General features: G+C 45.0%; 1 protein-coding gene across 1 annotated transcript in view; it reads left to right on the top strand.

Moving 5' to 3' along the window:
- LOC128839457 (uncharacterized) overlaps positions 1–24657 on the top strand; it is a 59317-nt gene that overhangs the window by 32675 nt on the left and 1985 nt on the right. The window contains exons 5-7 of the mRNA XM_054032486.1: positions 18920–19063; positions 21444–21577; positions 24392–24562. Of these exons, the coding sequence (XP_053888461.1) occupies positions 18920–19063; positions 21444–21577; positions 24392–24562 (449 nt within the window). The remainder of the gene's footprint in view (positions 1–18919; positions 19064–21443; positions 21578–24391; positions 24563–24657) is intronic.

The following is a 24657-nucleotide window of genomic DNA, read 5'->3' as shown; positions in this document are numbered from 1 at the left end:
ACAAAATGTCCAAAAACATGTTCCATCAGAAAAGTAACTTTTGTTCACAGTGGAGCGTCTTCCTGGTTGACTTTTACTGTTGCTTCAAGTGGGGCCTTGCAAAGTTTTGTTATGCTGCAGATCTGGCCCAACTGGCTCGCAGCAAGGGATCAGCACCTATTTAGGCACCCAGATGACATGGCAGACTTTCAAGAGTGCTGAGAAGCCAGCACTTCCCTTTGTTCTCAGTGGGGCTGAGGGAGTGGGGGGAGGATATTCTGCATTGTTCTAGATGGGAAGTGCGGGTGGCTGAGCACTCTGGAAAATCTGACCCCCCCGCTGCAGAGTCCTTTCTGCCGAGGGTGAGTCCCAGCATGCACTCTGCTCTGAAGGCCAGTTTACCAATTTGCCCTGCTATTGTCTCGGTGCAATTTGAATTCTGTCGGGGATGTCAGAACAGAGACTGGCATAATATGAATCCTGGGAAGGCCTGTCCCTGCCCTGTCCACTGCTGAAGGTGAAGCGTCTGGTGGGATAGGAGCTAGCACTGAGGGAGCACTAGCATGGCGGGGGTTACGTTGATGCCAGGCATGAGCAGTAGAAGACCCCAAGAGTTAAATTCTGGTAGCTAAGAGCTGGATGGAAACTTGCTCACAGGCTGAGGCTGTTATCCTTTCTGAGGGACTGCAATGCTGCTTCCCCCACCCACTGCTGCCAGCGAAGCACTAAAGAATCCTGCTGGGTGCACTTGCTGTTTAATGAGTCATGTGCTGAATTTACCGGTGGGGGTTGGGAGCCTGACATTTTTTTAAGAACAGCTTGAATTCCTTTTATGCTATGCATAATTTTATAATTATATAAGTGACGCAGCAAGGAAAGCAGTATGGCTTCCTGCCTGGTCCCCTCCAGTCCTGGGACAGGTAAGACTTTTCTGCACTGTGGGCCAAGTTTCGGCCATGTCTGTTTTTTATGGCTATCCTGGTGAGAATGGGTTTTTATTGCAATAAGGCCTAGCACTGCAGATCAAGTCAGTGAGGCCATAGGCACATTTAGCAAAGGTGAGGGCATGTTGCCTCAGCTGGGACTACAGCTTCCTGGTCCAGTGATAAGCATTGTGACAACCTGGAAAGGGGAATGGCAGGGTGACCCAAGTAAATCACTCCTCACACAGCTACTGTTGGGGATCAGTTCCTTTCCCATTAACTACTAAACAAAGGCCTTTGCCAGATGAGGTGTGCTGAGGATAAATCATGCCCTCCAGCATTACTGGGGACAGTGGAAGATAGACAGAAAATTCTGACTTTGTGTCTGTCCAGTTTCTGCCGCAGCGTCCCGTCAGAGCAGTGGTTCTCAACCCATGACCCAATCAGCACACAGCTGCGGCCCATGTCACATCCTCAGGTCCATACAGGTAGAATAAATATTGTGTGGCTGTGGCCCACATAACACATAGAGGGCTGCGTCTGCAACCCACAATGATAAATAGGTAGAGAATCACTGAGTCCGAGTTACAACCCTTGCAGAGGGTGCTGGCAAGGTGGATTAAAATAGGCCCCAGAGGGCGGAGGCCTACAGCATTCTTGGAAAGATCCAGTCAAAGACGGCAGACTTTGCCTCTGGACGTGAGTGGGGCGGCTAAGCTGGCATCAGAGCTATCCGGCAGTCGCACATGAGCAGGGCCCTGCAATACTGGAGCAGCAAGGGAGTCGGAGCCACCAGCAGCAGGGCTTGAGGCTCCACGCAAGATCATGCTGAGGTTCAACATCCCTTTGTACAGTGTCGCCCCCCTCTGGCTTAGCACGACAACACACTCGGTGGGTTATCTGCAACAAGGATTGAACCTGGAACTTTTACATGAGCTTCTGGCTAAGCAAAAATGACCCCGCGCCATTAGCCAAAGCTAAAGCTGGCCCAGGCACTGATAGAGGGGGACACAGCACCACATGGAGTCGGTTACAATGCCACAGACTCTGGTCCATGTCCACCTCCACCCTCCCTTATTTTTGGGTGGGAAGGGGAGATTCCCTTCAGGCTCATCAGCCCCACCCCTTCCATGGCCTGTGACAGCTTGTATGAGGCCTGTTTTCCTCCCCTGCTCCTGTACAGTTGTGGCCCTTAGTAAGAGGGTTAGAAGGACAGTGCCACCTTAGCCAAATAGTTGGTCTCGTTTGTCAAACAGGCCAACCTGGCGTTGAAGTTGACTAGGGGGTTGCCCCACCCTTAGGAGCTTAAAACCCCAGAAGGGAAATTTGCATTGTGAGTGGGGAACCTTCTTTCTAGCTGAGCTGTGGATGGAGATCCAATGATGGCCATGGGGCTGTGTGAGTCCTACAGCACTGATGTCATCTAAGAAGGAAGATATTCTCCAGAAACCTACATCATTATTTGAAGGGTATTGGAATCAGAAAAATAAAATATCAGCTATCATGGAGTCGAGGTGCGTACTGCATTGTGGATATTGCGAGACAGCTGGGTCATCAGGGATGTTAGCAAAATGCCATAAAGGAAACCAATCATAAAAGCTGCCTGGAGACTTGAAGCAGCTCTTACTATATTCCCAGCTGAGTACATCAAAATGGAAACTGAAGAGACCATGTAAACGCTGTCTGTTTTAAATGCCTGTCTTCTATTAGTCTGGGGGGGTTGGTTTGAACTAAGCTATTTGTCACAGTTCAAGGCATCTGCACTGGCATGGTTCCTTGAGGGCATCTACTCTGGGCTCCCAGCTCCTCAGAGGTCCTGGATATTTATTCTTAAAGAGACTTGCTGATAAGGGAAAGCATTAGGGAGAGAACTGGTTTTTGACAGTTCCTATGCGCATGCTAAAAAGCTTACTCAAGGTCCACTCTCAGTTGTGTGGGGGTCTAAATTCCTTCCACCACTAAGGCTTGAGGACCCCCTGGGACAGAAGGCTCTGGCAATTTGGTTGGTCAGAAAGAAGGCCCTGAGTCCATTTAAACTCAGGCTATTTATCCAAAAATCCTTTCTTTGTCTGGCGGTCTCCAGGGCATCCACTTTGAGCCAGTACATGCAAGCTACTCCAGGAGGGGTCATGTTTCTGAAGATGAAACAACTGAGTGAATTTGCCTATTCACCCTCTCTGCTCTTAGTTCCTGGCGGAACTGTGGCCACATACATGCAATCCCTGGCACCCACGAATACACAGTAAGATATTACAGGAAATGTTCCTGTCTGGCTGAATTTTTGAACGAGAAGGCTGGTGAAGTTCAATAACAGAAGGACTCTTGAATATAAGCAAGATTTACTTAGAGAGAGTAACTATAAAATAGCTGCTTAGCATTGTAGAAAACAAAATTGATCACGTTAACCTGTCGATTGTTGCCACATTTCTCTGTAACTCCTTTCTCTGGAGGTGTGACCCGCTCCATTCTTCCCAGTGAGCTCAGATGCTCCATGACAAGTTAAAAATGTCAACATTAACTATTTCACTGCTGATCCAAGCATGGAATAGTGATGGTCCGTATTACGAAGAACTGCACAGTGTACAGCGAACGGTGTCTCACTTTATCTCAAGTAGGTGGACACTCTTTGTGGACAGGGCTTGGCAGAGTACTCTCTTTTCCCTCTCTCTCCCCAATTCCATCTCCAGCGACAGGGGTATGGCACAGTCACTTCCAGCAGGAGTGACTTGACATTGGAGATGTCAGCTGGCAGCCGGGATTATGTAGCTAATTTAGGATGACCAAATATGGCTCATATTTGGCAAATATACCAGTGTCATGCAAGTTGCCTATCCCTATCAACAAATGTAATCACGTGAGGATCTATCACTAGGCCAAACTGAGCTCAGGCATAGGACGACACGACTCCCTTTGAAGACAGTGTCAGTTCTGCTCACTTACCCTTGTGCTAAATTTGCCCCACAGTGTCCACCAAAGCACTCCCAACCCTTGGAAAGGAGCAGCTCAATGTGGCTCACCAGGAGAACTCCTTTAAGCCCTGTGGAGTGACATGACTTTTCTTTAGCTTCTGCAGCTGCCGTTTTCTCCCTCTGCTCCGCAGCAGGCGATTGCGAAAAGGCCGGGAAGTGGAGTGCTAGAGCGGGCACTGCAGAAGACGTGTCTAGTTCTGACTGAGTTGCTCTGGTCACGCTGTCTGGAGTGGCTCACAGCAGTGAGTGGCAATCTCGGGCAGACTGTCAAGAAGCAGGGCAGAGACCCCAAAGGGGTTATGTGTTCTGTAATTAGATTTCACCGACCCAGTATCCATGTGTGAACTCCTAAAGCATTACAACAGTCTTACCATAAAATCACAGGCAGGCCCCTTGGGCATTCCAGTCTTTCTTGCCAGCCAGGCAAGCTGGACTTAGTGATAGATGGTCCCTTACACCAAAAATCACAACAATGTTCAGGTTACTCCCACTGCCAGAGGACCAGTCACTTACTTCGGGTCAATCCTGCCATGCGGGCAGGGGACTGGACTGGATGACCTCTCGAGGTCCCTTCCAGTCCTAGAATCTATGAATCTATGAATTTGCACCTTAGATCTCGCACCAAAGACAATGTTTTAAGTCAGTCCTATAGTAAACTATGTAAGGATTGATTAGCTAAGGAAAGAAATGTACATTATTACGAGGCTAAAGCAGGCAAGCATACAGGTACAAATGAGTTACAGTCAGTGGTTCCAAAAGGTGATAGAGTTCTAGTCATCTGTCAGCTCTGAATGTCTTTTAGGGCTAACCCAGGTTGACCCTGGAGATCTCTGCTTCTGTTTCCTAGCTCCAGCCCTATGAGCGAGCACACAGCAAAAGAAATAAAAATGTTCTTGTCGGTTATTTTTATTTTCTTCTCCCAGAACTCAAGCTGATGAGACCAGCCCTTTTGGATGTAGACTCTTCATGGGCTCAAGGAGGCAATTAACAAAGTCTTTGTATTGTGCTGTCCCACAGTGGTCCATTTAATTTTGATTAAGCGTTCTTGAGGGGCAGGAGACGATCTCTCCCGATTGGGTTCACAGTTTCAGAGCAAACTTTTTTTTTTTACAGTTACAAAGCAAATACTTAATATTGCCTTATAGCAAATGATAAAGAAATTATACATGTGATTAATGCATGCAGCAACTTACAAGCATTTCATAAAGTCTTAAACACATTATTATAATCCCAGTCCCCATCTGAACCATACTAACAGATTCGTTTCCAGCAATGAATTTGTCAGTGCTCAGCTGGCGCCTAACGCCAACATCACACCCTCACTACCCCTTAATGATACGTGTGTAGGCATGTTATTTCTACTTAGTCGTTTCTCAAATCAAATCACACATTTCTATATTCAGGTTGGTTCCGTAATTGGTAAACTATAAATCTTATTGGATTAGCTTGACTGAGAGATACAAGAAACATGTTAGATAACATTGTGCTGAGGCATCACTTAACTGTAGATATAAATCAATCGCCTACCTTACTTCACTGAAGTCAAAACAAAATTAGTGCTTAATTAGCAAGGACTGACGTAAAAAAGGCTTTGCTGAAATGCCTAGTAGGATTAACTGCCTGAAATGAGAAGTCTAACAATACCATTTTTGAAGTCTAGAGTTCATTTGATTAATTAAACAATTACAACACACAGTACATTTCCTGCACACTAATGACCAGATGGGGAAAGCTGATGGGCACAGGAAAAAAAAAATCCCAGCTGCTGAAATTACTATTGTTAGTAAACCTCTTTGTTTAAAAAATATTTTCTTTCCTGCATCATGTAATAAGAAAAATAGTCCCCATTTTTTATGAGTTTGTTGTTGCCTGGGATGTCTATTAAATAAAAGCTGCCAAGCACAATTCCTTTCTTGCTTTGCAATATTCTCTGGGAGGTTATTTCCCCCTCATTCCAATTAAAATTGTGAATGCTAATTTTCCCTCCATGAATAAGTTTCCCTCCCATGCTTTCTAGACTATGCAATAAAAGGAGAGTTGCAGGGTATGTAGAAGGTGAAGTAGAAGTCTGAATTATGTTGTAACACATGCTCTACAGCCTCAGGCGTGTATACTGTCCAGTTTAGCCACACAAGGCCTTAGGCCTGAAACAGGCTGCTGTGACTAGTTGACCAAAAGATAACCCTGTACCACTAAAGCTACATTTTACAGTAAAAGATGTAAGTGCTGCTGTTCCAATAGATTGCAGTATATTTTCCAATGTGCCAGTTAATACCGTAAAATGTCTAATAGCTTTTGATACTATCTCAGGTGACCTTCTCTTGAACAAGCGAGAGAAATATAGCCTAAAATGACCCTATTATAAGGTGGGTGCACAACTGGTTGGAAAAGGGTACTTGGAGAGGAGTTATAAATGGTTCACAATCAAGCTGGAAGGGCATCGAGTGGACTCCCACAGAGCCCAGTCCTGGGTCTGGTTCTATTCAATATCTTCATAAATGATTTGAATAATGGCAGAGGCATCCGCTTATCAATGTTGTGGATTATACGAAGCTGGAACGGGTTGCAAGCGCTTTGGAGGACAGGATTAGAATTCAAAATGCTTTGGGCATTCTAGTGGATCACAAGCTAAATATGAGTCAATAATATAATAATAATAAAAAAAAAAGCGAACATCATTCTGGGATGTATTAGCTGAAGTGTTGTAAGCAAGACACATGAAGTAATTCTTTCACTTTACTCAGCACTGATAAGGCCTCATCTGGAGTATTGCGTCCAGTTCTGGGCACCACATATTGAAAAAGATGTGGACAAATTGAAGAAAGTCCAGAGAAGAGCAACAAAAATGAAGATCTAGAGAAAATGCCCTATGAGGAAAGAATGAAAAAATTGGGTTAGTTTAGTCTGGAGAAGAAAAGATTGAGGAGTGGGGGTTGTTATAAAGAAGAGGGTGATAAATTGTTCTTCTTATGCACTGAGCATGGGACAAGAAGTAATGGGCTTAAATTGTAGCAAGGGAAATTTAGAGTAGACATTTGGAAAACCTTCCTCACTGAACGTGAACAAATTACTAGAACAAATTACCTAGGGAGACTGTGGGATCTCTGTCATTGGAGGTTTTTAAAAATACATTAGACAAACACCTGCCAGGGATGGTTTAGATTGACATAGCCTATAGAGTGGGTCATAGCTGTGAGTGCCTACCTCATGGCAGACTGTCAGCAAACAGGCAGACGCCCCCAGCTGACGGTGTGTTCTATTTCCCCAAGCCAGTAACAAATGTGAACTTCTGGATCAGTAGAAGTGTCTGACCATGGAGTCACGGACTGTCCCCTTAGACCCTCCAGTCTATCTTGCCACCCAGGCAAACTGGAGTTTGTGATAAAATGGTCACTTACACACAAAAAATCATACCACATTTAGGTTGCTTCCAGTCCCAAGAGACCAGTCACTTACCCCAGATCAATTGGTACCCTAGATCTTACACCAAAGACAATGCTGGCAGCCAATTCTATAGTAAACTAACAGAAGGTTTATTAGCTAAGAAAAGGACATGAAAATTATTGAGAGGTTACGGCAGATAAAATATATAGAGAGGTGAGTCACAGTTTGTAATTCCAAATGGTGGCAGTGATGCAATAAACTCCCAGTTTCCCCAAAGTTTTTTCAGGGTACCCAGTTTGTCTCTGGGAATCGCCACTTTGCATCTGGTACACTTCCCTGTAAGCGTTCAGACAGTCCAGAGATGAAGGATCTTTCCTTGAATCCATACTTATAGCTTCTTCTCACATAAAACAAGCTGACAGGGTCACGTCCACGTGGGTTTTTCCTTTGATGATAAAGCGTGAGGAAAGCATTTGGAACCTTTGACCGCCAATCATCACACACAATGACCACTTGCTTTTAAATTAGCACTTTTCTGATACTGTAGTTCTTCATTTGCATTCCACAACGCTTCTTTCTCCTTTGCCAGGTTATTTCGTTACCGGGGTATACACAATGTAAATGTTTACTACTATATTATAGTGGGATACAGATAAGTGAAAATGATGCAAGTAACATCCCACTAGTTCAGGGGCGGCTCCAGGCACCGGCGCAGTAAGCGCGTGCCTGGGGCGGCAAGCCGCGGGGGGTGACATGTCGGTCGCTCTAAGGGAGGCAGTCAGACGGCCTTCAGCGGTGTGCCTGCGGGAGTTCGGCAGCAATTCGGTGGCAAGTACGCCGAAGCCACAGGACTGGCAGACAACCTGCAGAAATGCCGCCGAATCCGTGTGACCGCTGACTGCCCGCAGGGATGCCGCCGAAGCCCGCCTGACTGCCGTGCTTGGGGGTGGCAAAAAACATAGAGCCACCCCTGCACTAGTTTTCCTGAAGTGTAAACACCTAATACACTCTTATACATGTAACAATCACTTTGATCTGTACTAATACACAAGTGAATTGGCCTGAGGCTTCAACATGAGTTGGCAGCTGGTCTGCCAGCATCACACAGATAATACTAAGGGCTTGTCTACAGTGGCAATGTTAAAGGGCTACTGTGGCAGCATGGCTTGTGTAGTCACGGCACAGCGCTGGGGGAGAGCTTTCCAGCGCTCTAAAAAAAAACCCACCTCCACAAGAGGTGTAGCTCCCAGTGCGGGTGCACTGTTGCTTTACAGTGCTGAAGCTTACTGCACTCAGGGAGTGTTGATGGGCTGTAAAATGCCAGTGTAGACAAGAATCATAGAAGATTAGGGTTGGAAGGGACCTCAGCAGGTCATCTAGTCCAACCCCTGCTCAAAGCAGGACCAATCCCCAGACAGATTTTTGCCCCAGTTCCCTAAATGGCCCCCTCAAGGACTGAACTCACAACCCTGGGTTTAACAGGCCAATGCTCAAACCACTGAGCTATCCCCCACCCCCAAATAATTTTTAAAAAATGTCACTGTTTCACAGCTTGCCCCTGTTTTTCCAGCTAGGCTCAGCCAGCACCATTTCTTCATCATTGATTCAAACATCATAAAAATCAAACCTCAACTGGTTTGTTCGAAAGCATTTACAAGTTTAGCATTGCAGGTTCATGAGAATAATGGAACAACAGCAATGGCAGCTAGAGTTAGGCAGTGGAACGCCCTTGCTCTTTCAATTCTGCCAATTTGTGCTTAAAAGCTTTGTGGACTTCATTCTAAAACAGCCTCCCCACTCTCATTTACATTGTAATCGAAACAGTCCTAGTACTTGGCTGGTTACAAGAACTGCATAGCACCACTTGCATGAAGAGATGCAGCAGTGACTGTAAGCCTTATCTTGAGCAAACTGTCTGGTCCCCAAAGCATAAATTAGCGGGCTAAAGGCTGACAACAACTTGAATTAGAGAGACAAGGTGGTTGAGGTCATATATTTTATTGGACCAATTTCTGTTAGTGAGAGAGAGAAGCTTTTGGGCTACACAGAACTCTTCAGGTCTAGCTCTTCAGGCAAACCCTTAGTCTTGCCTCATTGTAGGGGACTGGACATAGATGACCTATCGAGGTCCCTTCCAGTCCTACAGGTCTATGATTTCAGGGGATTTTGTAATATATTTAAGTTGCTATGGTAATTCATTGATGTAGCTCTGAATGGGAACTGGGGGGATAGCCAGTGAGAAATGGGAGTGTGGGATGTGGAAGTACAGATAAGAAAAAAGGGGTTGGAACACTTATGCATTTATATGAGCCTTAGTAGACATAAAGCATAACTCAGGATAGAAAGGTATTGGCTGGCCTGTGCGCTGGGGGTGGGGAGAACATAGGGACACAAGGGAAGATGCCAGGTTGACAACCATGGGTGGTGGTGGTGATGAGGAAGAGAATGACTGATCCTCCCGGTTCCCCCGGCAGGAGATGTGAGTGATGCCTGTCCTAGGACTAATTACTTTGCATGCTCTCTCTATTTGCTATTGTATTTTAGTGTTGGTGGGATTGTTTATCTGCTTAGTGGATTTGTTAATAAAGGGACTTAAGATAAATGACAATTATTTCCCAGGCACTTCTAGGGTCTCTCATTCTAATGATACTGATGATGATATTCCTGATGCTGTAGCCCACAGGACACTGAACCTTTATTGATCATGTCATAGGTTTCACACACACCCCACTCTGAACTTTAGGGTACAGATGTGGGGACCCTCATGAGAACCCCTACGCTTAATTACCAGCTTAGATCAGTATGCTGCTACCACCCAAATCGTTGAAAACAATTGTTTATGAGTCATTTGGGAAACTCTGTCTTCTCCCCCAATATCTCTCCCTCCCAAGTACTGTAACCCTTCCCTGGGTAACCTTGAGAGACTTCTCCACCAATTTCCTGGTGAACATCAATCCAAGCCCTTGGATCTTAAAACAAGGAGAAATTAATCATCTCCACCTTTCCTGGAAGAATTTGAGTTAATTTCCCTTTCCCCCACCAATTCCTGGTGAGTCCAGGTTCAACCCCCTTGGATCTTAAAACAAGGAAAAATCAATCAGGTTCTTAAAATAAGACTTTTAATTAAAGAAAAGGGGTAAAAGAAATACCTCCGTGAGATTAGCATACAAGCTACTCTCTCACAGACAACAGAGTCAAAACACAGAGGCCCACAATTTCCCTTCCCATAGCATTGTGATCCAATAGCTAACTCTTTAGTCTTTTATCTTTATTTTAAGCCCTAATAGTTGGGGTGAAAACCTTAAAAATGTGACACCCCCCCAAAAAAGAAATTGATGCACTACATCTGCTTGAGTCTGCAGACTGCCTGAAATCACAGCTCAGAGCGCTGGGAATTGCATTAATCTCAGAGGGTTGCTAAATCTGAAACTGAATTTCAGGGTAAGATTTTTAAACCATTGTGGTCTGATTCCCATTTACACTGTGACCCCTTTGCTCCACTCCGAAAGTGTAAATTGGGCAAATGAGACTCAAGCCTTCAGAGGCGGCGTAACCCTGCTGCCCCTGAGCCCTATGAGTGCTGTTAACGCCACTGGGCGCAGCTAAAGTCACACCATCATGCGGGCTAACGGCCCCAATTTCCCCCTGCCAAATCCTCCATTGGCGGTTTCTAATGACGCCATTTGGTGTGATCAGCAGAAAAATTAACAACAGAAAATGTGGTAACAGAATAAGTTGGCTTTACTAGCTGAATGACCTGCTGATTGCTTTACTCCTCTTCCATGAAAGGGCCACATATTCTCCAGCCTGATGTACAGGCTGGGGGCCTTGGCCAACCTTTAGGTCTGATTTGCTGCAGTGTACGGAGGGCCTTGCCTGGAATCCCTGGGCTAGATCACTCAACGCTGTGCTCATGGACGTTGATGGCAGCACTTAAAGTGCAACAGGAGTGGTGGGGACAATGCCCTGCCCTGCAGATGTACCTCCATCCTGTCACGGTGGGCCCACCTTGGGGGGTAGTTCAGTCCTTGCGCCCATTCTGTTTTTGGCGTCTCCGCCTTCCAATGAGGAGCCAAATAGTGATGCAGACATTTGTCTATAAGGAGGCTGTGGACAGAGCCTTAGACTGGGGCTCAGGAACCCTGGGTTCTATTCCCAGTCTATCACTGACCCGTTGGGTGACTCTGGGCACATCACTTTGCCTTGCCGGGCCTCAGTTTCCCCATCTGTACAACAGCAGGAATGATACTAACCTGGTTGGGAAGGTGCTTTGCGATCTGATAAAAAGGATTATCTACATATTATTAAGTATTAGATTGAAATCGCCAATATTTTACATAAATCACTGAACAAATCCATGGGATGGTGATGACTTTTCAATCGCTACCAGTTCTGGGCTGGACGTGAAGCTGTGTCTCAGCTGGGGAAGGCTTTGTATTCCACTACCATTATGTGATCCAGTCTCTACTTATCTGAGGCTCTTTGAAGTAATTGGTTTGTCACTCAGCCTTTCTATCCTCTGTTTAGATGGGGTTGTGTGTATTTAATAATTTATGCTTGAGTCTAGAATGTTATATCACGTCTTCCTGTTAGACAATATTGATCTGCAAAGTGTATATATTGTTTTCTTCCCTCTAATGCAGTACTAATGCAGGAGGTTTATCCTTTACCTTCAGATGCAGCAACCTGTGAATTTCCCTTAAACTATTCTTGTATTTGTCGCCTGTTCTTGTAATTGCCGCCTCCTTTCTTATGCATTTGGAATTTACTCTGCGATCCTGCAATTTTTGAGGTGTGAAGTGAAAGACAAACAATCCACAGCTATCCTGTTCCTCTCTAGATATGCTTGCTGAAAAGGGAAGGGGGCTACAGAAAGCACTACTCACTCCTTAGCAGAGGTTCCCTAAATAGAATGCTTTTAAAGATTTACCATGTCACCTCAACAGCTGGTTAAGCGTGTGTAACGTTGTGCAGGGAAAATGAAGTTAGTGCCCAATATGGCCAAATTGCAAAACAATGGCCATGCATTTTCCTGTTCCTTGTCTTGTGGACTGACATTAGTGAGGAGTAAGTGGGATATTAGGGTACGTCTTCACTACCCGCCGTATCAGCGGGTAGCAATCGATTTATATGGGATCGATATATCGCGTCTCATTAAGACGTGATATATCAATCCCCGAACGCGTCGACTCCGGAACTCCACCAGAGCGAGCGGTAGTAGCGCAGTTGACGGGGGAGCCGCAGCCATCGATCCCGCGCTGTCTGGACCCCAGGTAATTCGATCCAAGATACTTCGACTTCAGCTACGCTATTCACGTAGCTGAAGTTTCGTATCTTGGATCGATCCCCGCCCCCCCCCCCCAGTGTAGACCAGCCCTTAAATGGCATATGCCTCTCCAATACATAGAAAGACTGTAGCTTGGTCAATGCATTCAGCGCTGTATGTTTTGCTCAGTACACTGGTGCATTCATTTGAGCTCGCCTGCGGTTAGAAAAGACAATAAGGCTTTGAGAGGAGATCATTAAAGACACACAATCCAGCTCCCCTCCCCCCACCACCAAGTAAGTTTGGTAATGGGAAGAATGCTGCTCTCCCCCTCTGCTAAAGGACACTGGCCCACATGCTCAAAGGTCGGGAGGTGCCACTCTTCACAGAACAAAGGATGACCAGAAATGTCACAAAGACATGGATTTTTCCATGGCACTATTCTAAAAAAGCGATTAGTCCATGACTTCGATCAAACTGGTTGTAGTATGAAAAGGGAAATATGCTCCTTGTAATGGTCCCTCCAAGGCATGACTGGCCTTTTCAAAGGCGCCGAATGGAGTTGGTAGCACCCAGCTCTCACTTAAGTTCAGTGGCAGTTGCTCATCTCTAGACCTTAGGCTACTCTGCTTACACCTGTGTAAGGAAATACAGAGGAGGAGAAGTAGAAAAAGGGAGTGAAACGAGCATCCTTGCTCGGTGGGTTGCTCATTCCCGCTAATTCAGCAGATGCGACGCTGATGTCTATTCGGCATTTTGGAGGGAGCCTCCCAGGCTGTGTCGATAGACCTGGGTTAGCAGGACTAGCGCTGGTGCTCTAAAAATAGCTGTAACATTTTGACACTGTGCCTCAGGCTCTTAAGCCCACCCGCCTCCCTAGGCTTCAGAGCCCAAGCTTCAGTCCCAGTCACAACTTCAAAGCACTGTTTACACAGCTATTTTTAGAGCACTAGTGTGAGCCCTGCTAGCCTGCACCAGAATGCTGTGTAGACCTACCCTTAAGGCCCTGACGCAGGCTGGAGCAAAAGCAGCCAACTTTACCCATATGTGTAGTTCCATTGACTTCAGTTACTGTCTGTGCTTAGAGTTAGGCAGGGATTTAAGGGACAGATTTTCAAAAGTATTTAGGTGCCTGAAGATGCAGATAGGCACCAACTAGGATTTTCAAAAGTGCCTAAGCAGCTTAGGTGCCTAATTTGTGGAAGTTCTATTGCTTAGGTGCTTTTGAAAATCCCATTAGGCATCTGTCTTCATCTTCTGGGCCTAAATACCTTTGAAAACCTGGCCCTAAAGTGCTTTGCTGGAGTGGTGCCAGCATGCGCCGAACCTTTCAGGGTCAAGGCCCCTAGGTAGGATTAATTTTTTTTCCCTTAAAGACAGGACAAAAAAAAATCCTAGAAAAGTATATCCACTTTAGCAGATCAATATTTTTGCTCCCATCTAATTGTTCTAAAGCAAAATCCAATTACTGACAAGGTTTTAGCCACATCTGGCTGTTCAAACTGCTGATTTTTTAAAATCTATTTTAACACACAAGTACCCAGTCTTTCATTTTAAAAATCAATAAATTAGCCTCATTATGCTCCAATTTCCTGGCTGCATGCAAACAGTGCAATTACACTAAACAAACAGGGTGTAGCATCTGTGATTTCATCGAACGCCTCATAAAAATGATAATGTGGCACAGCTAAAGATTTACTGAATCCCAAATGTCTGATTATTTTTATGAGTGCTAATAATTGCAAATGCAAGAAGTGCTCAGGACTTTTGGATTGATTCCACGCCTAGAGGCTATATTCGCTTTGTGGAAGTGATAGTGTTTTAAATACTTAGCCTCTTTTGTAATTATACCATTACCCAACCTATTCCTGTCTTTCCTTAGAAAACAGTTTACCTTCCTTAAGACCCTGCCATAGTGACACCATGCTCGCTAAATGTCTTTTAACAAGCTCTTTTTCCAGTCATGTCTTCTAATTCTGGTTCCCTGCATACAGAATTTTCAGAGGGAACTAAGGAACCTTTGACATGGTAAGTGGCCTAGTGGATGGAAGGAAGCTGTAGACTTGATTTTCAGTAAGGCTTTTGACACAGTTTCACTTGACTGTTTCATAATGAATTACAAACCAAATAAGAGTCAACAGTGTAACCCTGTTGCAAAAAAAGCAAACATCACTCCGGAATGTATTAGCAGGAGTGTAGTAAGCAAGACATGAGAAGTAATTCTTCCGCTCTACTCCGCGCTGGTAAGGCCTCAACAGGAGAATTGTCTCCACTTCTGGGCACCACACATTGGGAAAAATGTAGACACACTGGAGAAAGTCCAGAGCAGAAAAGCAAAAATGATTAAAGGTCCAGAAAATGTGACTTATAAGGCTAGATTGGAAAAACTGGGTTTGTTTCTTCTGAAGAAGAGACGACTGGCTGGGGGGAGAGGGGGACGACAAGATAACAGTTTTCAAGTATGTAAAAGGTTGTTATAAAGGGAGGGGTGAATTGTTCTCCTAATCTGCTGAGGACAAGAAGTAATAAGCTTAAATTGCAGCAAGGGAGATTTACATTAGACATTCTGAAAAAAACTTCCTAATTGTGAGTATAGTTAAGCACCGAAACAATCTACCTAGGGAGGTGGTGGGATTTCCGTCACTGGAGGTTTCTAAGAATAAGCTGGACAAACAGCCATCAGGGATGGTCTAGCTAATACTTAGTTCTGTCACCCCAGAGGGGACGGGACTAGATGATCTCTCAAGGTCCCTACATCATTATGAGTCTATGTGGCCTGAGTCACGCTTTTAGCCCTCTGAACTGCCATATGACATAGTTAAGGAGGGTGAGGTTACAAAATAGAATCGATCTGGGTTCCTTAAACATTTATTACCATTATATAAAAATTTCTGAAAACAACCAAAGCCTTAGTCTGCTCTTCTGAGCCCTGTGCTTTCTGTTTGCTTCAGCCAGCAATGCTGTATTCTCTGCTGAGTCCAGCCGTTGGATATTTCTACTGAAGGGTTCCAGACGCTTCACTATAGGCGTATTTGGAGAACTCAGCTGAGTCTTTGTGCACTTTATACCAAACCGATGTGTTTAACACAACGAAGGGAAGATTTGCCAGTCAAACTGCTGGGGCCCAGCGGCAGCTACGTTTTTGTTTGCCGGGACGTTACACACAGAGGCCATCTCTCTCCCCAAATCAAACCCAGCAGCAGCAAGTCACTTCACTCCAGAGCCCACTTGGCTTGGACTGGCGTATCGCTCTGCCTCTAGAACTGTCTGACTGACCTACAGCCTGCAAGCTTTCATCTCCCCCTTACAAATCATCTCCAGCTGTGTCTGTAGCAGCAGCGTGTGAGTAGCTTCACTGAAACATTCTTTAAAGGCTGTGGGCTCAAACACATCAGAGCTGCCCTGTGCTGGCCGAAGAGTGATGGAAGGAGCTTTTGCATTGTGAATTGTTCAAAGCAGCTAACAGGGAAGGAAAGGTCTGGATAACAGAGCTGCCAAAACTCCCAGTGGCACATGGCTTAACTGTAAATGTGCTTCAGAGGGAACCCCTGCGCAGCTAGTTCTGAAATCCAGTCTCTTTCCTGCCTAACACCCAATAGCGTAGCTAAGGACAGTGTACTTGAACTCATAAAGAGAAAACATAAGATGCTGTCATAACTAGAAAGGGAAGGGTAACAGCTCTCCTGTGTACAGTACTATAAAATCCCTCCTGGCCAGAGACTCCAAAATCCTTTTACCTGTAAAGGGTTAAGAAGCTCGGATAACCTGGCTGACACCTGACCCAAAGGACCAATAAGGGGACAAGATACTTTCAAATCTTGGTGGGGGGAAGGCTTTTGTTTGTGCTCTTTGTTTTGGGGGTTGTTCGCTCTTGGGACTGACCCAGGCTCTCCAAATCTTTCTGAACAAGTCTCTCAGATTTCCAACTTGTAAGTAAACAGCCAGGCAAGGCATGTTAGTTTTTATCTTTGTTTTCTCAACTTGTAAATGTACCTTTTTGCTAGAGTGTTTATCTCTGTTTGCTGTAACTTTGAACCTAAGGCTAGAGGGGATTCCTCTGGGCTCTTCAAGTTTGATTACCCTGTAAAGTTAGTTTCCATCCTGATTTTACAGAGATGATTTTTACCTTTTTCTTTAATTAAAAGCCTTCTTTTTAAGAACCTGATTGATTTTTCCTTGTTTTTAGATCCAAGGGGGTTGGATCTTGATCCACCAGGAGTTGGTGGGAGGTAGGAGGGGGGGTGGTTAATTTCTCCTTGTTTTAAGATCCGAGAGGTTTGGATCTGTATTCACCAGGGAATTGGTGAAGAGTCTCTCAAGGCTACCCAGGGAAGGGAATTAACACATTTGGGAGTGGTGGCAATGGACCAGATCTAAGCTGTTAGTTAAGCTTAGAAGTTTTCATGCAGGCCCCCACATTTGTACCCTAAAGTTCAAAGTGGGGAAGCAGCCTTGACAGATGCTGATCAAATACATAGGGCATGGTGTCGTTTTTCAGAAAATGGCTAGTGATTGTGGGTGCTCTGTGTTTGCACGCTAAATATGAGACACCTTGATGGGGACCCAGTTTCAGAGGGCGTGGCTATTAAGTCAGGACCTTTAAATTCTCTTCAAGTTGGAGACACCAAAATTGAAGCACCTAAAATCGCTAACCGTTTTTTAAAATCCTGAGCTGTGTTTGGAGCTTGTTTTATGTTGGCAGTGCAACAGGGCTGGGAAATCTGGAATCGACCTCCAAGATTGGAGCAATGTGTCATCATTAGAAATTGGTCAGACAACTCGTTTCTGACGAACGAAGGATGGATGCATCTTGAGGCGCAATGCCAGGCATTAAGATGAGCACTGTTTACGACTCCTCACAAGTGACTTCAGACTTCACTCCAGATTCTAATTCTAATGGAGAAGAGAATACCCAGCCAGGCTGCAATTCTGTCTAGTTCTAATTCAGCAGCTAGGGTTTGAGTTCTAAATACAGGAGGTCCTTGTATCCGCACTATTAGTAGAAATGGAAGAATTGTCAGAAGACCTAATAGATGTATTGATGTGTTTCTGTGAGATAAATAAAAACAAGGGGAGGAATTTGGCATAGTACCATCTTGTGGACACACCAAATATCTATTTAATCTAATCTGACTAAGCCAGATGTAACTTCAGTGACTCTGCCACTGGGAGGGAAAAGCTGGTCTGTGAGATCAGTTTACTAATGGAGCCAAATTCAGTCTCTCATGCAAATCATTTGCCTGCCAGTGTTATAATTTATAAGCCTGGTACCTGACTTTAAGAAGGGAATTATGAGTGAGACAGTAATATTAGTGCCCTGCAGTGGTCTCCGTGTATTAGGAAAGATGCAGTTTATACTCACTGTGAGGCCATTCTGTACTAGTATATCAGTCGGACCTGTATTGGAAGACCTGTGGAGATGTGTCTGTACCTACCTGGGGAAAGGCCCTGCTTTGATGGGTTTACAATCTAAATGGATAGGACAAAGGGAAAAGAAATGATTTGCCTAAGCTCACACAGCCCGGCCAGGACTAGAGCCCAAGTCTCCTGAGTTGCAATGCAGGGCGCAAGCCAATGGACCACACTGCCTCTCATGTGTTCCTTTTTCAAAGCAAAAGATGGGGCTTAGTAAGTTATAACACCTGCAGACCAAGGCTTTGCCCGAGAGACTGCATTTGGCTCTATTAAACTGAACTTGGAGACCAGCTTTTCCCCCCAAAGATTTTGAGTCATTCACCAAATAATTCACCACAGATAATTTGCTTGTCCTGAGAGCTGGGTAAGTGCAAACATGCATTTATATAACAGACGTTTGTGGACCGTCTTAGCCCCAGCAGTCACTACTGAGAATGCTCTTATAGGGCTCTCTTCATTGCATCCCTTATTAAAATGCAGCCACCTCTGGAGGGGTTTTTTTATCAGCCATCATAACAGCACCATGGGTTTTAGGACAGGAAGAAAACACCATGGAAGCACAAGGTAATTTAGATAAGCAAAATGCAGTGACAAGATATTTAGCCAGGATTCCGGGGCTAACTTCCCTTGTTTTGGGAAGAGTGTAATGAGTTATGAATGGCAAGAAGCATGCTGTCTCTTCAGCTTGGCTGCTCAAAGGAGAGCTGGGTGCACTGGCACAGAGAGGGTACTATGAGACAATTTGGGGACATCAGAAGTATTTCTCAGAAATTAGAGAAACATGGATACTGGCCACTTTCCCGTGTCCTGTGTCTTCTGGTCAAACCATTTGGCACGAATGAGCCTCAACCCATCCCATGGCAGTTACAGAGGCAGAATCAATGGGACAAACCAACTTTACATAGCCCCCTGTCAAGAACTTGTTAATAGTTTAAGCCAATCAGAATGTAACAGACAGCTTTGTTCTGATCCTTCTTGTTCAGGATTATTTCAGACCATAACGTCTGGCACCATCGGCAAGGAACAGCTGCAGTCTCTGCTGCAGAACCTGTACCCCAGAGAAGACCCAAAGACCATTCAGGAACTTGGCACTCTTTACCTCAGTGAAGTGGATAAAAGCAATCAAGGTAATTTGGCAGCTGTTGAGTTAATTATTTGCCATGTATGGGTGGGACTACCTCATGATTATGAAGAACTAGCTGGTGCCAGTCACCACACTGACTCCCCCTGGTTCCCATTACTGACATCACCTTCTCACATGCAGGAGGCCTTTCTGAGAGTACAGTCATGCTTCAGAGACGAGCCAGAGTAGAAGGGAGTAGAGGATAGATGCCTGATTCCCCATTGCTCTTAACCTTGTGTGTTCACTTATCACTGTGAGAACTTGCATGATAAAGACACCGTTCTGATTGGAAGCATTTTACCCCCTCACTACCCTCATGCTGGTCAGGTATAAATGATTACCCATAGCACACAGCAGCAGGGAGTCAGGATCTCACACACTAATAGATGGAGAGTCAAGGATGTGTGAGTTGGACTCTGATAATGAGCTTTCGGAGCCAAATTCATAGTTGTCCTATGGCTTCTTTGTGCCATCTAGGGTGAGAGGTGTCATGGTGCCGGCATAAACCACCTAACAATCTACTCTGCCACCCCCCAGAGGCCCACTTTGCCACAGTTACCCTATGCCACAACTTAACTCTGCTCTCTCCACTCTCCATCCCCTCTCTATACACCACACTGTGATGCCAAACATTCACAGCTAATCTTTGTTCTGTGTTTGTACAGCACCTAGCACAATGGGCTTCTGGCCCGTTACTGCGGCTTCTAGGGGTACAGTAACACAAATAAATTGTAATATTGGGAGGGGGAAATTGGGTAGAGGGGTGTGCACAGAAGGGTCAGTTGAGAGGGCAGAGGTAAGGTTGCCATGCATGGTCTGTAATAATACTGCCACTGGGGGAATTCTGTGACAAAAAAATAAAAATTCTGTGCACAATATTTTAAAATTCTGCAAAATTCTGCATTTTTATTTATCAAAATAGCACAATATAATCAGCCAGTTTCAATTATTTTGGTAATTTATTTCAAAATACCTATCAGCAAGTATGTCTGTAACAATACAAACAAACAGATTCAGGTAATGTTTTTGATAAATAGATTCCTTAGTATGCATATTAATAGAGAACTTGGAGTAATTCATTTCAGCTACACTACAGAAACGTATCTTCTGCACCCCTCAGAAGCAATGCAAAGGCTTGGGGAAGTCAGGGTAACAGAGGAGCTGAGGGAGAGGGAATAAGCCTGGCGTGAACCTGGAGGGTTGGTTGTGGGTGGGAGAAGTATGGAAAATTTTTTGGGGGGTAGGGATTGTTAGGGAGTTGGGGACCCTGGGTGACTCCTAGTCACTCCCATTCAGTCAGGCACATCTGCCCCCATCCCCATGTGTCCCTGCACCCCCCACCCTCCTGTCCCCAAGTGACCCTGCAGCCCCCTCCCATTCAGCCCCTGGCTCAGTGCTGTCACCCTACTAGCTCCTCAGCCCATGTCCCAGTCTCCCCCAACACTAGCCCTTCTGAACCACAGTCTGTGACCCCCCCCCCAGCTCTGTCCTCCTGTGCCTCCTCACCTGGCCCCATTGTGAGGAATGCAGCATCTTCCCCATCTGCTCTCCATCTGCTGGCTGCACTCTCTTCTGGCACCACAGCAACCCCTGGTGGGTGAAAGGTGTAACTGCAACATCTCTCCAGCAGAATCTATATTCTGCAGAGAAAAAAAAATCTGCGCGGGACATGAATTCTTGCCGTGCACAGTGGCACAGAATCCCCTAGGCGTATACTACCTCGCTTTTATATAATGTAGAGTCACTGTGGTAGTGGTAAGGTATCTGTGGGTAGAGAACTGGATATGTACTATTAGATGGCTTGAGTTTCTTTATTTGCTTTTTGGTTTTGTATCAGTAGGTTGAGTGCTTAGCAGCTCTGACCAAAGATGTTTATAAACTGACAAGCTGAAATCAGTAGGGTATACAAAACAAACCAAGGTATACAGAACAAACCTTTGAAAGTGAGAGAATGAGAAAGCTGTACTGGGGTCACAATTACATTTATTATGTAAAGTAGGTACAACATTAACTATGGCTCTAAGTATATGATTCTTTAATAGCAGCAAAGCAGTGTCAAAACTTACTGATCTTTTTTTTTCTTACACTGTGATATTGTCATGTTTGAAACTGGAAAGATTGGCATGTGAATAGTTTTCCATGATATAGTCATATAGTCATATCACTTAAGATACTTACCAGGGAATGAAGGGAAATCCAAATACTGTAAAGTGCAGTGTAATTCCAAATTTTCTTGGCAAATAATTTTGACCACTGCTATTGAATAATGGCTTTAAAATTGCATGGTTTATCTCTGAAATTTGCGTACCTCCAGTTGGCGGCATACAGCTTTGAAGAAAAAACCTGTATATCTGTAGTCTTAGATTGTATTCATATCTAATTAGGTTATATTGATGAAGATCAGTTTGTTGCTTGGATGCAGACCCTTCCACAACATATGTTAACATCAGTGATGCATTTTCCAATAATACCATCAAACATCACTCTTCTTAAGGAATTACAGCCATCTTTTCCTACTGTAAGTAGATTTTTAATTTTTCAACACCCATGTGATAGGTCAGAGAAGGCAGCAAACAATTTCCACTCTACCTGGCACTGATGAGGACTCAGCTAAAGAGTTGTGTCCAGTTTTGGGTACATCACTTTAAGAAGGGTATGGACAAATAGGAGAAAATCCAGCTAAGAGTAACAAAAATAAGAGGTTTAAAAACCATAGCCTATGAGGAAAGGTTGAAAGAACCTGTTAGGAAGAGGACAGTAATCACTTATTCTCCATGTCCACTGAAGATAAGAGAAGAAGTAACGGGCTTAGTCTGTAGCAAGAAACAATTTTCTAACTATTAAGATAGTTTAGCTCTGGAACAGGCTTCCAAAGGAGGTTGTGGAATCCCCATCACTGGACATTTTAAAGAACAGGTTGGCCCAACACCTGGCTGGGATGCTCTAGGTTCACTTGGTCCTGCCTCAGGATGGGGGTTGAGCTCGATGACCTCTCGAGGTCCCTTTTCCAGCCATACAGTTCTAAAAACTCAAGATTTTTAATTCAAAAAGTTTCATTTTAAATAAAACGTTGACCCTTTGGCTCTGGGGAAAAAGCCCAACAGTAGCAGGCCAAGATTTTTAAAAGTGACTAGTGATTTCAGGCACCCAGCCTGAGGCACCAGATTCAGAGGGTTCAACACTTTCTGAAAAATCAGGGCCAGTTAAGATGTCGCAGGTTGCGCACTCAGAAATGGATGCCCCTGAATGACTAGCCGTGGTTGAACACCTTGGTGTCAGTTAATAACTGATGTGGGGTTTCAGCAAAGAAATTACAGTGAAACTATAAACGTCCATATAACACCCCACAAGAGGTGGCCTCTTGCGATTCACGGCTGGAGTAGCCTCTTTTTCATCAGAGATAGCAGCCCTTGCACAGGGCAGGCCCTGAACCCCAATAGCATCATGAGGGCATTAATCCTCCATCTCTGATTTATGGAGTGATTTCTGGGGGTGGGGTTTACTGAGAAAAATCGATCCTGCAAGGAGCCGACAGGAGTTAAGGCCCCAACTTACTTGATTCCCTTGGAAAATCCCATCTTTAATCCACAGTAGAGCTACCATGCTGTTTCTGTCACTGTCAAGGTTCCTTCCCCACTCTCAACTTCAGGGTACAGAGGTGGGGACCTGCATGAAAACCTCTAAGCTTAGCTACCAGCTTAGATTTGCTTTTGCTGCCACCCCCACAAATGATTCATGAGTTATTTGGGAAACTGTCTTCCCCCAAAAACCTTTCCATCCCTGAATAGCCTTGAGAGACTCTTCCACCAATTCCCTGGTGAACACCGATCCAAACCCCTTGGATCTTAAAACAAGGAGGAATTAATCATTCCCCCTCCCCTTTCCCCCCACCAATTCCTGGTGAGTCCAGATCCAATCCCCTTGGATCTTAAAACAAGGAAAAATCAATCAAGTTCTTAAAAAGAAGGCTTTGAATTAAAGAAAGAAAGGTAAAAATCATCTCTGTAAAATCAGGATGGAAAATAACTTTACAGGGTAATCAGATTCAAAGAGCCCAGAGGAACCCCCTCTAGCCTTAGGTTCAAAGTTACAGGAAACAGAGGTAAACTCTCTAGCAAAAGGAACATTTACAAGTTGAGAAAACAAAGATAAAACTAACACGCCTTGCCTGGCTGTTACGTACAAGTTTGAAATATGAGCGACTTGTTCAGAAGATTTGGAGAGCATGGATTGATGTCTGGTCCCTCTCAGTCCCAAGAGCGAACAAACCCCAAAACAAAAAGTACAAACAAAAGCCTTCCCCCCCCACCAAGATTTGAAAGTATCTTGTCCCCTTATTGGTCCTTTGGGTCAGGTGTCAGCCAGGTTACCTGAGCTTCTTAACCCTTTACAGGTAAAAGGATTTTGGAGTCTCTGGCCAGGAGGGATTTTATAGTACTGTACACAGGAGAGCTGTTACCCTTCCCTTTATAGTTATGACAGTCACTGTGAAATTAAAGAACGAGGGAAACATGCTTATCAGCTGTGACCCAAAAGGACCTACAACTGACTCTGTGGCATACTCCCCTCTTCCCCCCACTCTCACAGAGGCGTCCCTCCCCACCCATAAAACTGGCTCTCAGTGAGGAGACAGTTTTATGGCTGGGGAGGGAAGCCAGGCTACGGTGCCAGAGAATTTCTGCCAAATTCCTCTGCCCCACCAAATCCATGGGGCAAACCCAAGCAAGTTACAGAGACAGGAAAGAGTAACTCACATGTGCCCCTCTCCACATGAGCGTGGCCCTGTCAGAGGGCTTACAAGGGCATTAGCAATAGGGAAACCGTCTGCCTCCTGCAGAAGCAGTGCTAAGCGCTAGGTAGAACTATCCAGGGAGCAGCCGGGAGTTGACTGGAAAGAGGGTCTGTTACCAGATCACCTTATCCTGCTTGGTGCTCCATGCCCACTCTCCTCGTTCTGGACACTTCCATCTCCTGCTCATCCATAGACCAATTTCAGGGTCTCCAAATTATTTAGACCTCCAGCCAAATCATGAACTCAGTGCTGGGGTACATTATGGAACCCCTTGAGAAGCCAAGGTGAGTCTCAAAAGAATGACATGTGTGATCTTATAATAGCCCTCATTGCTGAACATTTGCCCATGCTCCCAGCAGGGATGGTACACATCAGACTAGGGATCTGATCCATAGTCCATTGACGTGCATCGGGAAAGAATCCCATTGACCTCAGTCGGTTTGGATGAGGCCCTAAGTGCATTGTAAGGTGTCTGCTAGCTTTAGGACAACCCCTTTCATTTAGTGAGAAGTTGCAACCTCTTTCCCACTGTTTTCGTAGGCAGCTGTGGATTTCAAGGACCGATCAGGGTTGGATGACAAGCAGCTCCTGAGGGTTGCAGTGGAGATGTCCCTTAAGCGCAGAGACTGGAAGCTCTTAGCAAACAACTTGGGCCTTGTGGAGAAGGACTGCTCCTGTCTGGAGCGGGAGCGTTTGGATGTGAAGACCCAGGTAAAAACCAAACCCCAGTGGAAAAAGCGAGTGCTTAACTTGGATCATTTCTGTTTTGAATTGCAAGGTCTTTGGGGCAGGGACGAAGTCCTCCT

This window comes from Malaclemys terrapin, chromosome 6 (genome assembly GCF_027887155.1).
Source record: "Malaclemys terrapin pileata isolate rMalTer1 chromosome 6, rMalTer1.hap1, whole genome shotgun sequence".
Classification (NCBI taxonomy): Eukaryota; Metazoa; Chordata; order Testudines; family Emydidae; genus Malaclemys; species Malaclemys terrapin.
This window is presented reverse-complemented; position numbering and strand designations above follow the sequence as displayed.